Raw genomic sequence first — 18,373 nt, 5'->3', positions numbered from 1 at the left:
CGATTGGGTATCGAAACTTCGATACCCGCAACAATCCTAACGCAAACTGTTGTAATTCCTACACCGTTCACTGGATTTGGATGTAAATACCCTCAAATTAAAGCTGACAGTCTGCAGTTAAAGCACATCGTGTTCGTTTCATTTCAAATCCATTGTGGTGTTAGAATCGTGTCGATGTCCCAATATTTATGGACTGACTGTAGGTGCATCTTATGGCCTGAAGTGTCTTATAAAGAAATAAGTATGGTATATTTTATGGGGGATTGTTTTATTAATTTTTTTAGTGCAGAATTAAAACAAAACCAATGAATAGAGCAAGGTACTTCCGCCAAGCACAAAAAATAAATTATATATTCCTTCCCGTTAGTCTATATACAGATATGTCTCACACTATCTTCATCTGAAAAACTTTGAGAACTTAAAGGGACACTGACGGGCCCAATAAACATATTTAGTTATGCCTATGCAGTCATAGGTCTATTAAAGTGTATTCTAATCACATGTGAAGAGTACCCCCTGTCCGCATTTTAAACCATGTAAAAACAACTTTATAATCATCTGTCAATCACCTTCCTTTATGCCCAAGGGGCGTTTTTACTCCTACCTTTGTGCCCATCCACGCTCCAACTGTCGTTTCCTAGCGCCGCCCAGCTCATTATTATTCACTGCGCTGGGCAGCTTTTACAGTCCCCGATCCTGCCGAGCCGGCGCATGCCCAATAGAAACGTATGGGCATCGGCCTCACTTGTACCTTCTGCGCGTGCGCCGGATAACTTGCCCTTATTCAATGCCAGCGTCTCCTGCTGCGCCTGCGCCGGCTCGGGGACTGTAAAAGCCACCCAGCGCAGGTTTAAAATGCGGACAGGGGGTACTCTTATATGATTGGAATAGACTTTAATAGACCTATGACTGCATAGGAATAACTAATATGTTTATCGGGCCTGTCAGTGTCCCTTTAAAGGGAACCTGTCACCTAGAAAATGCATATTAAACTGCCAGCAGTACCTTATTGCAGCCTGTAGTATGATTATAAAAAGGTGTCTGTCTTTTCTGTGCAATACGGCAAAAGAAAAAAAGAAAAGAAAAAACTTTTATTCAATGCTATGTAAACGATAGTCTTGAAGTCAAGCGCGCCCTGCCCCCCTTTACCTCCACATAGCGTTTAATTGATAGGATGCCCGATTCCTTCACTGCCCGTTGCTTGAATGTAGTCTCGCGCATGCGCAGGCTCTTGTGTGCGAGTGCCTGAGCATTGAGCTTTTGAACACTAACTCATAGTGGAATGGAACAGTGCGCAGGCGCCAGTATTGCAGGGACACAGCACATGCGCAAGACTACATTCAAGCGTCCAGTAGTGAAGTAAATCCCATCAAACGCTATGGGGAGGTAAAGGGGGCGGGGCGTGCTTGACTTCAGGCGAGAAACGTTTACATGGCGTGGCCAGTTAAATAAAAGATTTTTAGACTTTTGCCGCATTGCACAGAAAAGACAGACACCTTTATAATCATACTACAGGCTGCAATAAGGTACTGCTGGCGATTTAATACGAGTTTTCTAGGTGACAGGTTCCCTTTAATGTTACCTTAAAAGTTGCAGTACACCATTAAAGTGGTCCAGTCATCTGAATATGCCACGTAAGGACAGCATATTATGGGGACGTGCCTGTTGTTCTATCAGCCTTGGAGAGGGGGGGAAGGAGGAAGCAGAGTACACCCCTCGCCAACACAGCCCTCATAACTATGAGCCTAGCATATTAAATGGCATCTGTCAGCAGTTTTGTACCCATGACACTGGCTGACCTGTTACATGTGCACTTGGCAGCTGAAGGCGTCTGTGTTGATCCCATGTTCCTATGTGCCCGCACTGCTAAGAAAACTAATGAGCCTCTAGGAGCAACGGGGGCGTTACCATTACACCTAGATGCTCTTCTCTCTGCAACTGCCGTCCCCTCTGCACTTTGATTGACAGAAACATGATCACACCTTCTCCTAAAATCAAAGTGCAGAGGGTGTGGCAGAGAGCAGCTCCTCTTGGTGTAACGGCAACACCCCCGTTGCTCCTAGAGGCTCATTTGCATATAATAAAACATAATTTTTCCCAGCAATACGGGCACATATGAACATGGGACCAAGACAGAGGCCTTCAGCTGCCAAGTGCACATTTAATAGGTCAGCCGGTGTCATAGGGACAATACTGCTGACAGATGCCCTTTAAGATGACAGATTTTTACAACAGAAACAGTCAACAAGCTGCTGCAGACAGATCTGCTATTTTTAGCTCTCTATTAAAGGGGTTGTCGCACTTCAGCAAATAACTTTTTCTACCCGGTAAATGCTAATACAAGGCACTTACTAATGTATTGTGATTGCCCATATTGCTTCCTATGCTGGTATGATTCACTTTCCATCACATTAAATGCTGCTTGTTTCAATGGTTACGACCACGGTGTAAACCAGCAGCAGTGGTTGTGTTTGCACAATATAGGAAAAAGTGGCCAGGACCACAGAAGTCCGCTGGATTGCAGGGTGGTCTGTAACCATGGAAATGAGCAGTATATAATGTGATGGAAAAATAAATCCAACAGGGGAGGCAATATGGAGATTCACAATACATTAGTAAGTGCCTTGTATTAACTTACTCTGCATGATAAATGCCTTTTTCTGAAGTCAGATTACCCCTTACAGTACCTTGAGTGCACATGGGTGGCTTTTGTTCAGGATTAGAGATGAGCGAATTTCCGTTTATAATATTCGTTCACACTTCGTTTGGTGGTAAAAGGTGAACTGCGTTATGGATTCCGTGTTACCACGGACCATAACGCAATTCTATGACGGAATGTCTTTAGAGGCATTCCCTTATTCATTCCGTCATAACAGAAGTCTATGGGCTGCAAAACGGATCTGTCCCGGATCAGTCCTCCCCTGCAGCCCATAGACTTCTATTATGACGGAATGAATAACGGAATGCCTCTAAAGGCATTCCGTCATAGAATTGCGTTATGGTCCGTGGTAACACGGAATCCATAACGCAATTCACCTTTTATCACCAAACGAAGTGTGAACGATTTTCAAAATAGGAAATTCGCTCATCTCTATTCAGGACCATGAGGTAATAAGCCAAGCTACTCTGCTCACGTTGCTCTGCTATGTTGACGAAGGCAACAGACGAAAAAGTGCACAAACTAACTAACTACACTAAAACGCTATAGATTAGTAACAGGAACTAGTTCTAGAAATTTCTAAATATACATTTTCTTCTGGCAGTTTTTTTGAGGTCGCCTTCAGTATTTGCGGCGCAGGGCCTGCTGCATACATCTTTGGTGATAGCTTAGAAGATTGTATTTGGTCAATGTGTTAACAGTAAATGGAAAAAATAAAATAAAATAAAAAATGTATTTCTGGGAAACCAATATGGCCGACATTACAGGAGTAGTCACCCAGCTTTTCCAGGAGTTTGAATGGCAAATCCACTTAGTTATGCGCCATTTTAAGGGGTTAGCCGGGCATTTACTATTGATGTCCTATCCTTAGGATAGGTCATCAATATCAGAACAGCTGCAGTCCGACACCCCCGCTGATCAGCTGTATGAGAAGAGAGCGCGCGCAGTGAGCACATCTATCCCCCTTCTGTCTTCCTGTTCACCTCAGCAGCGGACAGGAAGAGAGAAGGGGGGCGGCACGTGCACACCGCTGTCTTCTCATACAAGTGATCGTGGGGGTGCCGGGTGTCAGACCCCCTGCCGATCCGATATTGATGATCTATCCTGAGGACAGGTCATCAATAGTAAAAAGCCCGGACAACCCCTTAAATTGGCGCATAACTAAGTGGATTTGCCATTAAAGACGCTATAAACGATGGGTGAGAAACCTTCTAGAAGCCATATTGGTCGCTACCCAACCCTCTCCGGAACAGATAAAAACTGATCCCTTCAGGACTGATATTTTTGCCTTTCCGTTTCAGCCACGGATTATACATCAGAAGTCCACAACTTTCAGCTTTCGGGTTTCTGCTTCGCTCAGCGGTTCCTGCGCCAAAAGCTTATGGTGAAGTTTATGGTGTTTGCCGATTCCCAGCTTGGGGAGACCCCGGTTTAGGCCCTCCAACAGTACGCACGCCTTGCAGAGTCCCTGGCTGGAGATGTAGCCGCAACGTGTGCAGGTTCCTTGCACAGGCATCCGGACATCTTCCTTCACAGACAGGTTTTCTCCGGAATGGATGATGTCAATGATGGCGCTGGGCCTCAAAGCCTCCAGATCTTTCAGGAAAGCCCGGGCGTGGCCCCGATAGGCATTGGGAGAGTAGATGCACTCAGTGGAAAAATAGTCCAGCTTTTTAAAATAGGCGTAAAGCACAATCTCCTTCTCGTAGGCGTATTTCAGAGGTTTACACCGCGGGATGGCACCTTCGCTGCCGGTGGTTATCGCTGTGCAGCGCCGTAAACGGGCTATGTCCCCTCGGAGGAAATTCATCAGGACGGTTTCCGCTATGTCGTCAGCGTTGTGGCCTGTGAATGAAGAGGTAATTCATAAAATAGGTCTGCGATTTAAAGGGGTTGTCTGGTAGTGGTATCTGACCACTGGATCACGAGGACAGGGCCACATTTGAATGGTGTGATGGTGTCTAAAGTTCAGGTTCGGGTTATCGAAGTATCCCGTTATGGATTCCGCTACCACGGACCATAACGGAATTTAGAATCCATAACGGGATACTTCGATAACCTGAACTCGAACTTTAGATGCCGAACTAAAAACACAAGTTCGCTCAACACTAGTGACCACCAATTCATTCCATAAGGACCCTCATTCTCGTGGTCGGTAGGGGTTCAAAAGTTGGTATTAAACGATCATCACTTATGTGAAAAGGCGGTACGTTGTCGATCTGGGAGAATCGTTTAAAGGGATTTTCCAGTCTTATAAGATTGATATCGGATCAGCGGGGGTCTCACACCCTGCACGCTCATCGATTAGCTGTTCTGCAGTAGCTCCAGTGTTTGAAGTCGGCACCGGAACCGCATGGGTCCATCCATTGCTCTAGTGGATGGAGCTGGTTACTGCAGTGGTCCCAGTTGAATGGGAGCAGCGCATTTCCGGTACCAGAGCTACGCCCGACCAGCAGGGGCGTGGCGTGTTGGACCCCCACCAATCGGATATTGATGCCGTATCCCGAGGATAGACCTTCAGAATTAAATGGGGTGGTTCAGGCTTTTACTACTGATGACCTACCTCAGGATAGGTCATCAATATCAGCTCGGCTGCAGTCTGACACCCAGCACCCCCACCGATCAGCTGTTTGAAGAGACGGCGCGCGCAGTGTGCACGCGCCGTCTCCTGTTGCTCTTCCTGCTCTGCTGCTGCTTTGCCATAGACCAGGGATGCCCAACCTGCTGCCCTCCAGCTACAACTCCCACCATGCCCTGCTGTAGGCTTGTCTGGCATGCTGGAAGTTGTAGTTTTGCAACAGCTGGAGGGCCGCAGGTTGGGCATCCCTGGTCTATGACAGAGCAGCAGCAGAGCAGGAAGAGCAACAGGAGACGGCACGTGCACACTGCGCGCACCGTCTCTTCAAACAGCTGATCGGCGGGGGTGCTTGGCGTCGCCCCCCCGTCAATCTGAACATTGGTCATCAATATTAAAAGCCCGGACAACCCCTTCAAAGTATCAGACAACTCCTCTAAGTGCGTGTAGTCTGGAGAGGCAGTCTACTGTACTGCATGGTCACCGGAACCCCTATTTGCTGCACACGTTGTCTTATTTTTATCCTGAGATCCTGTATAGTTTTCTAATCTTTGTTTTGTATTGTCTGGGTAGAAAACATAAAACAAGTCTGTGCAGCAAACAGAGGCAGTGTACTGCACAGCAAAGAAAGCTTACTGCATCTAGAGATATACCCAAAAGGTGGTCACTCAAACAATGAAATTCTGTTTCTGCTAGGAAATGAACACACCCTGCCGAATACAACAAGGGGGTTTTCTGACTTTCTTTAACTGATGATCTATTCCTGACAGCGGGGATCCCTGCCAATCAGCTATTTGAGAAGGCTGAGGTGCTCTCAGGAGCACTGCAGCCTTCTCGCAGCTTAGCCTAGGCCAGTGACATTATGTTCATCATTCACGTGGCCTAGATGCAGCTCAGTCCCGTTCAAGTGAATGGGGCTGAGCTGCAATACCAAGCACTGCCACTATACAATGTACGGCGCTGTGATTGGTGAGCTATGAGAAGCGCCGCGGTTTCCTCAAGCATCTGATTGACAGGTGTCCCAGGTGTCGGACCCCCACCAATAAGATACTGACGACCTATCTATCTAAGGATAGGTCAGTTTAAAAAAAAAAAAAAAAAAGTCGGAAAACTCCTTTAACAAAAAATTTGCCTTAGCATGAGGTCTGTATCGTCATGATAAATTAAGTATTAAAGGGGTCTCACAGTTGATTGGTGGGATCATAGCAAAAAGGGTCAATTTTGGTCTGAGGTGGATTGTATTTCCCTTATACTGACGCTGAACCAGCAGGAAGGGACTGTGACATGCAGAGCGTAGTTTGCTATATTGCATTGGTTGCTCAGAGGGGGGTAGATGCCCATCCCACCTGGTGAGGAAGCCTATGGCATACACATTTAGGTGGAATGCATGGACAGGTGGCAGCACATGGCTCTCTCCGTTCACTTCCTATAGGAGGCTCCACTCACTCTCTGCCTCATTTTGGAGACAGGTGCTGTCTCGACGGTATGACCAGCATGAATTAAGCATATCCTGAGGATGGAAGATAGGAATACCCATTTAAAGAATGGTGCCCTCATTGGAAAACCATTAACCCTTCAAAAAGAATTCAAATTAAAAACAGAATACTACTAACCTGTGCATATCTTGTTAACCCCCAGCATCATGGCGCCGCGGTCCAGAGCTTGCCTTCTGAATACCCCACAAAATGTGCAGTTGTTCTTGAGCCCCACTTGCTTGACGATCTGGTCCATGGTCCAGCCGTACAGATCTTGATAAGACACAATTTTCAGAGGCAGCTCGTACTGCTGTTGGTTCCTTTTTACGGTCTCCAAGGAGTCGTCTCTGTATCCAGAGATCCCTTCGTCTACCGAGATCAGAATGAGCTCCAAGCCATAATTATAGCGTTCATTCAAAACCTTTAGGATGTGGGCGAGGACCGTGGAGTCTTTCCCACCTGAAGCTCCAATGCCAACCTTCTCACGTGGCTGAAAGAGCTTGGCAGATACTATGGTATGGTGGACCTCCTCCTCGAAAGCATGGAAGAAGCATTCCTTACACACTGAATGACCAGTCTTGGGTCTTCGCAGGACCGCCCGTTGTGTCTCACAACTACTGCAATTCACGGGCATCGTGGCAAATCTCTGATACAAAAAGAAGCAAGTCAAGGAATCATCACCCGAAACGGGTACTAGATACTACAATACTTGGAACATAATGGGATCTACACATGAAAAAGTTGCATCATCAAGGCAAGCCATGCATGCATGAAAACTGGCCTTCAACTAAAGCCTCTTAGCTTGGAAGAACTGTATGAATTGAAATGAGGACATAGGTGGAAGTCCTAAAGGGATTCCAAAAAGATCTTTTTGGCACTGCTCAAAAACATACAACACTATGGCTGGCCGTACACGTTAGATTTCAGCAGTACCATCTCACCATTTAATGTGTATGGGAGCCTCCGATTCTTTCTTGGTGACAGATATTGGGGGAAAAAATTGCTCCACCATGTTGGATTAGAACATAGTTGATCCTGTTCTCTGCAGGGGAGATAAGCTGCTGCTCGAGGAGCCTGGAAGAAAACAGGTGTCTGGCAGCAGATTACCTCCCGCCCTATTGAAAATACATGCACCCTCAGCCGAACCAAGCAAGCATGTCTATGGGGATTTGGTTAGAAAGTGTGCAGTCACCTCAACATTTGTAACAAAACAGACAATCATTTTGCAATGCATTTCATAGACTTGAAACTTCAGGCATATAAACAATGGCAGGCCTGAAACGCATTGTAAGAGATTATTTTTTTTGTTCCCCAAGCTATGATTACTAAAGATTTCTACATTCACTTAGCAAAACAGGTGTCACTTCAGGTTCCTAGGCCCCAATGTAAACTCTGTAAAACCAGCTACCATTTATAATACTGATGACTACTGAAGTGACAAAGGGGCCCCTAAGACACCAGGGCCTGGTTGAAATGTGTGACCACAGATATGGACAAATACATGACACATTGTGGTTGGCAGCCAACAAGGACACCTAAGTAACCTGTATGCATGAAACATTGGATCATATAAGATCGACTGCCGAAACCCTCGCCGATCGCTGGGACAGAGGATTGCCTTCTCTGTTCAGCAGAGCAGTGGTGACAAGAAGTTAAAGTATCTTATATTTTTGCAAATATTTTATTCTATCTTTTCATGGGACAACAATGAAGACCTGACACATTGATACAATGTAACATAGTCAGTGTACAGATTGTATAACAGTGTTATCAAAATAACTCAACACACAGCCATTAATGTCTAAACCGCTGGCAACAAAAGTGAGCACACCCCTACGTGAAAGTGGCCAAATTGTGCCCAATTAGCCATTTTTCCTCCCCGGTGTCATGTGACTCGTTAGTGTTACAGGGTCTCAGGTGTTAATGGGGAGCAGGTGTGTTACAATTGGTCTCATCTCTCTCATACCGGTCACTGGAAGTTCAACATGGCTCCTCATGGCAAAGAACTCTGAGGTTCTGAAAAAAAGAATTGTTGCTCTACATAAAGATGGCTGAGGCTATAAGAAGATCGCCAACACCCTGAACCTGAGCTGCAGCACGGTGGCCAAGACCATACAGGGTTTTAACAAGACAGACTACACTCAGATCAGGACTCGCCATGGTCAACCAAAGAAGTTGAGTGCACGTGCTCAGCGTCATATCCGGAGGTTGTATGACTGCTGCCAGCATTGCTGCAGAGGTTACAGGGTGGGGGTCATCCTGTCAGTGCTCAGACCATACGCCGCACACTACGTCCCAGAAGGAAGCCTCTTCCAAAGATTATGCACAAGAATCCTGGGATCTGAGGAGACCAAGACAAACTTATTTGGTTCAGATGGTGACAAGTGTGTGGTAGCAACCAGGTGAGGAGTACAAAGACAAGTCTGTCCTGCCTACAGTCAAGCATGGTGCTGGGGGTGTCATGGTTTGGGGCTATGAGTGCTGTCGGCAGCTACAGGTCATTGAGGGAATGCCAACATGTACTGTGACATACAGAACCAGAGCATGATCCCCCTCCCTTCGGAAACTGATCCGCAGGGCAGTATTCCAACTAGGTGTTGCGGGTATCAAAATATCGATAACCAATTGATACTTTTGTCCTGGTATCAATACAATACCGGGATTTGACATTTAATCGATAGTAGGCGGCTAGCATCAGAGAACATGGAGCATGCTGTCGGCATGCACCGTGTTCTCCTCAGCAGCACAGGAGACTAGGAGTCACTCTCTCCCGCCCCCCTGTGCCGCTGCTGCCAATAAGAAGAGAGAGGGGCTGGCGCACTGAGCCACCAATGAAAGTTAACGTTTAATGCAAAGACAGGTGCCGGCAGCAGAATCACAGCCATGCGATTCTGCTGCCAGCACCCGACTCCAGTATTAAAAGGTTAATTATCATTGGTGGCGCAGTGCACCCGCCCCTCTCAACCCCCCAGTATTAAAATCATTGGTGGCAGTGGCCACAGAGTCCCCTCCCCTTCTCCTTATTGGTGGTGCAGTGGCAGTTGTGGTCGGAGCCCCAGCAGTGTAATCCTGGGGCTCCGATCGGTTACCATGGCAGCCAGGACGTTACTGAAGCCCCAGCTGCCATGGTAAGCTCCCTGCTGCTGTGTGTACTATGTACAGGGCAGCAGGGAGAGTGTGAGGTCCTATTCACCCTAATAGAGCTCTATCAGGGTCAATAGGACAAGGGATTAAAAGATCCCAGGTTCTGGCCCCTAAGGGGGAAAATGGTTATTATATAAAAAGTATAAAATCCCCCCTTTCCCAATTTTACATATAAAATACATAAACATATTAGATAATCGCCACGTCTGAAAAGTTCAAACTATTAAAAATAATTTTTGTTTTAAATCTCCTATGCGGTGAATGCCGTAACAGAAAGAAATTATATAAAAAAAAAAAAAAATATATATATATATATATATATATATATATATATATATATATATATATATATATATATATATATATATATATATATATTTTTTTTTTTTTTTAAACTGCACGAATCGCCATTTCTTTTAAATGCGGAATGCACACAGCTTTTTGGGTGTTTTTTTTTTTCCCCCGAGTGGTATCGAGTATCAAAATATTGGTATCGCAACAGCCCTAATTCCAACACGATAACGACCCCAAACACCTCCAAGACGACCACTGCCTTGGTAAAGGTGCTGGACTGGCCGAGCATGTCTCCAGACCTAAACCCTATTGAGCATCTGTGGGGCATCCTCAAACGGAAGGTGGAGGAAGGCAAGGTCTCTGACATCCACCGTGATGTCGTCATGGAGGAGGGAAGAGAAACATAGAATGTGTCGGCAGATAAGAACCATTTGGCCCATCTAGTCTGCCCAATATACTGAATACTATGGATAGCCCTGGCCCTATCTTATATGAAGGATGGCCTTATGCCTATCCCATGCATGCTTAAACTCCTTCACTGTATTTGCAGCTACCACTTCTGCAGGAAGGCTATTCCATGCATCCACTACTCTCTCAGTAAAGTAATACTCCTGATATTACTTTTAAACCTTTGCCCCTCTAATTTAAAACTGTGTCCTCTTGTAGCAGTTTTACTTCTTTTAAATATTCTCTCCTCTTTTACCTTGTTGATTCCCTTTATGTATTTAGCAGTTTCTATCATATTCCCTCTGTCTCGTCTTCCCAGTGGAACTACAACTCCCACCATTCCTTGTTGTAGGCAGTGTGGGCATACTGGGAGTTGTAGTTTTGTAACCGCGCTGCCCCAGGTTGGCCATCCCGGCCCAAGAGAGTTAAGGCAGTGCTGGAAAATAATGGTGGCCACACAAGATATTGACACTTTGGGCACTATTTGGCCATTTTCACTTAGGGGTGCACTTACTTTTGTTGCAGCGGTTTAGACATTAGTGGCGGTGAGTTATTTTGAGGGCACGCCCAGTTTACACCGTTATACAATCTGTACACCGACTACTTTACATTGCATCAAGGTGTCAGATCTTCTGCATTGTCCCATGAAAAAAATCATAAAATGTTTCCAAAAATGTGAGGGGCGTACAGTGATATACTGTCTATCTGCCGGCAGTGCACGTGATTATACGTTACTCCATGTAACCGCTGCTTGTTGGGAAAGACATGGTATGACCAACGTCTCGGCGATCGGTGGTGGGTCCCATAGGTCATCAGTAAGACTCCTCCAGTCTGTAAACAGAAGCGAAGGACTCCCATCATTCTTAAAATCTTCTAACACATCACAGCGACACCAGAAGTTCTGATCTGCGGGGGTCCAGGTGTTCCGGCAGAATTGCTGTGTCCCTTTATATCCGCTCCGCTTTTCTCTGGCTCTATGGACCTTCTCCGAATCTGGAACGGCCCGCGCTCGCGGAGCAGAAACGAAGGGGCGCGATGGTTCAGACCCCCGGCGATCAGAACTTCAGAGGCGTCGCTGTGACATGGCAGACGTGTGTGGAGAGGACAGGGGTAACTCTATTCATTGTATTATTTAAAGTTCTGCAACTTTCTAATATAGACTTCAGTTTCTGCCATTGTGGAGACTTTTGCTTACTGTCAGAGGACGGAAGCTGATGGAAGTGTGATCACGGCTCTATCAGGAGACTCCGTCCTGTTTGCCGCATACAGCGCCACTCTTCCCGTTAAAGGGCATCCGCCATTACTTACCAGAAGGTGAAACTGGTCGGCCGCTGTAGATCGGCGCTCGTCTGCAGAGTCTGATGATATCTCTGGTATCTTCTTATGTGCCAGCAATCTGTAGCAAATTTTTTTTTTACAATACGCAAATGACCCCCTAAAAGCATCAAGGGCGGTGCCGTTGCACCCAGAGGCTCCGCTCCATGTCTGCTATGTCGACAGGCCAGGCAATGAAAACATAGCCACACGTGGCACTGAAGTCTCGCAGGAGACCGCCGGGTAATCTCTATCCCTTTACTGTGCATGTGCCAAATGTGCTCCTGTGAGACTTCGGGGCTAGGTGTGAATATGTTTATACCGTCCAGCCTGACGGTCACAGCAGACAGGGAGTGGAGCTTCTGGGTGCAACGGCACCACCCTTGTTGCACATATGTGCAAAATATTATCCCCTTATAAAAAAAGCTGATTTCCAGGTCATACAGAAATACCAGAGACACCATCAGACTCTGCAGACAAGCACCAACCTACGGCAGCTGCCCATTTCACCTACTTAACCCTTTAACCATGCAATAGACTCATGGTGTGGTTCAGGAGAGAGGTGTAATATACTGCAGGGTCCTGTTCACATCTGGGTTGGAGGCTCCACTGCAAATTGTGTCAAATTTGATGTAAAGTCGGACAAAAACATGGAACTCAACAGACCCCATTATACGTCATTGAAGGGGGGGGGGGGGGGAACAGGTGCCCATTACAGGATGGATTTGATGCAAATTGAATTACGTGAGGGTGGATTTTTAGTAAATGTTCCCACTATTTGACAGCAAGCAGAGATAGACAATGGAATAGAAACACAACTATATATTAGAAGTAAAGATGAGCAAATTTCCGGTTATGAAATTAGTTTGCGATTCGTTTACTGGTAAAAGGTGAATTGCATTATGGATTCTGTTACCACGGACCATAATGCAATTCTATGACGGAATGCATAACGGGATGTCTCTAAAGGCATTCCGTCATAGAATTGCGTTATGGTCCATGGTTCAAAATATGAAATTCGCTCATCTCTAATTAGAAGTTTGCAGCAAAACCTGAGCGTGCTACAAGAAGATCAGACATGCAAGGAACTTCTCATGACCGCAAATTTCACACTCGAGGCAATGCAAGTTCTGTACGTTCATGGTGTTCAATTGAAGGGGTGGGAAGGGGTTAAACATGGAAGTCTATGTCCGGCTTTACATAAGCTTGAAGTGACCATTGTGAGATCCCATTATCGGGTCTTCCATGAAAGTCCACAAATATCAGGACTTATCTCATATATGGGTCGAGGATCAACGTTGGACTGAAGATGGTAAAGAACCGGAAGGAAGAGCAGAGAAGGGACCCAAACCACCAAGGCGCACGTCTCTGGCGGCTCCGCTTTTTAAGAGTTTGAAAACCTGGGGGTGACTGTTGGAGAAATGCGTCTCCAGCGCCAAGTCCCGCACGTTCTGGCTCCGTTCTCCTGACAACACTAAGGCGTGGCACACTTCACAAAACATGTGCACGCTGCCAAGAAGACGGTCCCGTAAAGCCTGGCGGTACGAGGAAGACGCGTGACCACTTTGGTTCTGCTTATCGGACTGGGAGCTAGAGGTGGTAGATGGTCCAGATGAAGTCGCCGGAGCCGTCGTGGCTTGACGTTTGGGCTTCTCTTCATCCTCATCCGAGGATGAAGGGGAAATGCCAGGTCTTTTAGTAGGTACCCGGGAGTGAAGGCTGCCACTTCCACCAGCAAATTCTGAAGAAAGAGTAGCAGTCATCATATTGGGACCACAATAACCTGAAGCCACAGCTTGCTCATAAACTTCTTGCCTGGTCATGCCATGCCGCCTCTCGAGGTGAGTAAAGAGACAGGTGGTGCCAACTTTGCCCGGATTGATCCCCCTTCGAACTTGGGCTCGACAGAGCGTACAGGTCACAACAAGCTCACGTTGTATGTTGGAGGATCCACCAGGGACCCCAAAGAAGCACCAGGCAGGAGAACCGAAGGCACAGGGGCCAGTGGTCACTCGCTCATTGTCCACCGTAGGGGTAGAAGATTGACCCTCCTCCGAAGGATGGCTCCCACCTGTGCCTATGGCATATGAAGAAGTGTTAGGCTCTATCTTGCTTTCTATTACTGCTTCTGCACCCGAGTTGCTACTAGTCTGGGCAAGGCAAGCGGTGGTGTCGGCATATCCATCCACCAATGGAATCAGTGACATGGTGGGTGCCAAAAACTGGGGGTAGCCCGGAGAAAAAGGTATGGCTGCTATTCGTAGAACCTCTGGCTCCGTCCGCAGAAGATAAGACTGTATGGCTACTCGTCAGATCTCCAAAACCTCTGTCCCAACCGCTTCAAGATGTCACTCGGTGGATCTACTGACAGCACTGACGCTCTGCCAGGAGGAGGTTTTCATCCTGTAATAGAAGCAACAAGATCTTCAGTGCTTTCCACGGGTACTCCAAAGAGTGCAGCTCTAGAACGGCAGATAAGAACCCGGCCCCTTACCGCCCCAAATCTCATACTGATGGGGTGATCCAGGCTGAAGAGACAGTGAAATGACTGGATGTCCACAACCCTACCGAACCGAGACCTACGCCAGACCCGGCTCTAGCTTACCGAGAAGGCTTCCAAGTAGCGAACGTGATCAGCCCCAAGACGTCATATGAGGAGCCCTCCGACCGTCACTACAATAGTCACCAGGACTGAACTCTTTGCATTGCCCCAAGTAAGAAATTATCTGCCAATTTTTTGTAATTTAGAGACCTAGAAACGTTCTTACGCAAATCTGATCCGTTCTACAGTTTGGACGTGATAAGTTGATATGGCGGCCATACGCATGATATCGACCAAAAACAACCGAGCCTGCTTACTTGGCTGTTTTCGGAAGACCCACATGTGCGGCTGTGAGATGGGGCCCCAATCTTGAGATAGGTGCGGGTTTCAGAGGTGGCCCATAGCTCCCATTCAACAGCGTAGGACAGTCCATGAAGTCCGGGCCACCTTTGGCTCCTGCATCCAGGTGGGACCAGGTTAGAGGGACCCACAACTATGAGACATTTATGGCATATCCTATGGCAACCTTCAGCGCTCCAGCTGTTGTGAAACTACAACTCCCAGCATGCTCCTTTTCCTTCTGTGGGAGTTCAGAGAAGAGCCTAGCAAGCGTGCACAATGGGAGATGTAGTTGGACAACACCTGGAGTGCCGGAGGCCCCTGTCCTATGGTATCCAGACTGGAATACCCCTTTAATTCCCGCTGTCATTCAATGGATCTGAACTGTCCGCATTTCCGTTCTGCTGCATGTGAACGAGGTTGTGGACGCGCAGTTCAGACACATGGGGTGTAAATGGTGATGGGATTTCCGCACGGCATGTGTGTCCTAAGACTGTGTTCACATGGAGTCCTGGTATTGCAGGAGCCCTGTAGATTAAAGTGGGGGTGGCATGATTTGAAGCTATCCTCTGTCCATAGAATACAGAAGATAAGTAACGGATTGCCGGGGGATCCGACTGCTGGGAACCCCACCGATCCCAAGAACAGGTTCGTCCAATCTGATGGAGCGGTAGGTCAAGCACGCTCCCTGACGGTCAATTCAATTTCTATGGGAGCACCGGAAAGAGAGAATGAACGGAGCCGAACCGCGCATGCGCGACCTGCTGCTCCATCAGATCAGGGAGATAGAGGTCGGACCCCCACCGATCAGCTACTTATCACTAAGGACAGGGGATAACCTTATTATAGACCCATCAGCATACGGTGGGTGCCCCTTTAATCTACTGATCGGTGGAGCGAAGCCCACGGAACTGTTTCAAAGACAGGACACACTTAAAGGGGTCCTACAGTTGAAACCATTTTTTTTTTTTTTTAGACAGCACACCTTTCCCCTGCCGGAGGCGTACTTACCTGCTCGTGTCCAGCTGCGCTCCTTGCTCGCCCACTTCCAGGGTGGATGCTGCTGCAACCAATGACTGACCGCAGCAGCAGCCACTGGGTCACATGACGCTCGGGGGACATTTCTGTCATTGGTTGCAGCAGCACAAGTAACCCCCGGAGGTTGACACGCAGGGAACACGGCGAAACGGAGGAGCCAGAACCAAGCAGGTAAGTAGGTCTCCCTCTAAGGGTCCGGCACGGCGAAGGGGGCTGCCAAAATTGGTTTCAGAGCTGGACGAGCCCTTTAAATGCGTACATACCCTTAGGTCACCCCCACCAGATCGTAATCCGGACACATTCTGGCACCGCGAACCCTGTGCCGGCTGCAGGCCTAATAATCGGAACTAACAACATGATACGGATCTACAATTCTGAGGATCAGACCCCCACCTGGGGGACCAGCTCCATATCACACCTGTATGAAACTACATCAAGGACTGGCCCTTTAAAAAGTTTACACCACAAGAGATCCAATAATAACCCCAGAGATGGGGGTGATTAGCCCCGGACCCCTTCATGCCGCCCCCTCACCTAACCGGTCTCCTCTCCAGCCGCTTCTGTCCACACAGCTCACCCCCAGGCACGCTTATTCTCCGGTTCAGCCCTAAATCCCCTTGAAAACTACAACTCCCGACGCGCCCCGCACAGCATCCTCCATTCAGCGGCACGTACGTGGAATGCTGGGAAATGTAGTGCGCTGTAACGTGCGGCCAAAGCCTGGGAGTTGACGTGAGTGACGTCACGACCACGTGACGCTGGTAAAGCCGTGAGACGGACATTTTCATGAAGATCAATATAAGGAGGACTCTGCGGTCGGCGCACGTAAAATGGCGTCCAGGGTGGAGACAAACCTTGGGAAAAAGCCAATAGCGGAATTGGCGGACTTTGCGTGTAATTCAGCCTTCGGCCACTGGAGGGCAGTTTAGGACCGGGTAAAAATCATTGGTTTTTGCAAGTGAAAGTTAACACTACAACGTTCAAATTCTCTCTCTTTTTTTTTTTCTTCTAGATCACTGCTTGCTGTTTTTGAATAGAGGCATTCAGGGTTAACTTTGAGAGGTTGAAATCGTGATCCTAATCTGATACTTCTCACAGCTGAGGGTTTGTTACAATTGGATCTACTCTACACAATCCACATTTTACTTGTCTTAAGATGGTGAAGCCCCCACCACCCTTCAGATTGAGCGCCCCTGTACCAAAGAGACGTACCACTGCGGAATTGGGGCTGTAAAACTACCCTCACTTGCACTGACGCATTGTAGCAAACCATCAGCACAGGACACAGATATTTGTGCTGCCGTCTAGCCCAAGGAGAATCGTCTTCTAGACTGGATACAATTGTAACAAATCCTCAGCTGTAAGAAGTATAAGATCAGAACAGGTTTTTAGCTTCTGGAGGTGACCGTAAATGTTCCCATTCCCTGACAGCAAACAGAGATATGGAGCAACAATGTATATCAGAAAGCTGTAAAACGTTGCATGCAGTATGTCTGGGTAATGGGGGCCATAGCCATCCATGAGGACACCCACCCATTCCTGTATGCACGGTTAGACCACAATTTAAAGGGGTTGTCCAGGATTAGAAAGAAAATGGCTGCTTTCTTCCAGAAATAGCACCCCTCCTGACCACAGGTTGTGTGTGGTATTACAGCGCAGCCTCATTCAGTCCAATGAAGCAGAGCTGCAGTACCGGACACAACCCGTGGACGGGGGTGGTGCTGTTTTGTGGAAGAAAGCAGCCGTGTTTTTTCTAATTCTGGACAACCCCTTTAAGGGGCCCCCAAATCAATCCTTTAGAGGGGCCTCTAATCTTTACTGCTAGGTGAGGTGATACTTGAGCGTCCTGCGATACGGTAATATCCAGGAGAGCGCTTTCAGCTGTGAAGCTGTTAATGTCGCCGTAACACCCAAACCACACCCTGAAACGGTGCGAGGATTAGACGACGACGCCACCGGCGCGTAATGACTTCCAGGAAGATGCTAATGGCTCCGTTATGTACAGCCCATTACACTGTCTCCTTGTTCTCGGAATCGCTTAAGTAGCAATTCCATGAAGGACATTGGGGGGAGAGTTATCAAAACTGGTGTAAAGTAGAACTGGCTTAGTTGCCCATAGCAACCAATCACATTCCTCCTTTCATTTTCCAAAGGAGCTCTGAGAAATGAAAGGAGGAATCTGATTGGTTGCTATGGGTGACTAAGCCAGTTCTACTTTACACCAGTTTTGATAAATCTCCCCCCATTATGCTCAGATTATCCGCTGCAAATCTATTGGCGCCCCTCATGTTGTCTGTCTTTACTGCGAATCCCAATAACCAGTTACTTTTAGGGCGTTATTAGTTATGCAATTTCCCTGTGAGCTATAAAGGTTCACTAAAGCTTTAAGGGGAACTCCACTGACGACGTCATATACACATAGGGGGAGATTTATGTCTAAAAAGAAAAATAATAATTCTTTGTTGCCCATAGCAACCAATCATAGCACAGCTTTCAATTCATATTATAAACCAGTAAAGTGAAAGCTGAGCCGTGATTGGTTGCCA

At 47.2% G+C, this 18,373-nt stretch overlaps 1 protein-coding gene across 2 annotated transcripts; it reads right to left on the bottom strand.

Annotated features, from left to right (window-relative positions):
- Positions 1 to 3,546: 3,546 nt before the first annotated feature.
- On the bottom strand, positions 3,547 to 16,493 carry LOC122928974 (cytoplasmic tRNA 2-thiolation protein 1). 2 transcript variants are annotated; one of them, XM_044282338.1, is made up of 3 exons: positions 16,362 to 16,493; positions 6,848 to 7,355; positions 3,547 to 4,504 (listed from the first exon to the last, which is right to left on the bottom strand). In XM_044282338.1, the coding sequence occupies exons 2-3, from the start codon at positions 7,341 to 7,343 to the stop codon at positions 3,975 to 3,977; spliced, it is 1,026 nt and encodes a 341-aa protein (XP_044138273.1). In that variant the 5' UTR covers positions 7,344 to 7,355; positions 16,362 to 16,493; the 3' UTR covers positions 3,547 to 3,974. The 2 variants fall into 2 exon arrangements, with proteins under 2 accessions (XP_044138273.1, XP_044138274.1); XM_044282339.1 differs by lacking the exons at positions 3,547 to 4,504; positions 6,848 to 7,355 and adding an exon at positions 12,833 to 14,311 and having other exon boundaries at positions 16,362 to 16,432.
- Between the last annotated feature and the right edge of the window lie 1,880 nt (positions 16,494 to 18,373).

The sequence above is a fragment of the Bufo gargarizans genome, chromosome 2 (genome assembly GCF_014858855.1).
Source record: "Bufo gargarizans isolate SCDJY-AF-19 chromosome 2, ASM1485885v1, whole genome shotgun sequence".
NCBI classification, from domain to species: domain Eukaryota; kingdom Metazoa; phylum Chordata; class Amphibia; order Anura; family Bufonidae; genus Bufo; species Bufo gargarizans.
The sequence above is the reverse complement of the archived record's forward strand: the minus strand, read 5'-3'. Positions and strand labels throughout refer to the sequence as shown.

Coding starts and splice junctions, on each gene's coding strand:
- LOC122928974 (XM_044282338.1), bottom strand. CDS start 7,343: ATGCCCGTGAATTGCAGTAGTTGTGAGACACAACGGGCGGTCCTGCGA. Junction 4,505..6,847: donor GGTTAACAAGATATGCACAG/GTTAGTAGTATT, acceptor CTTCATTCACAG/GCCACAACGCTGACGACATA.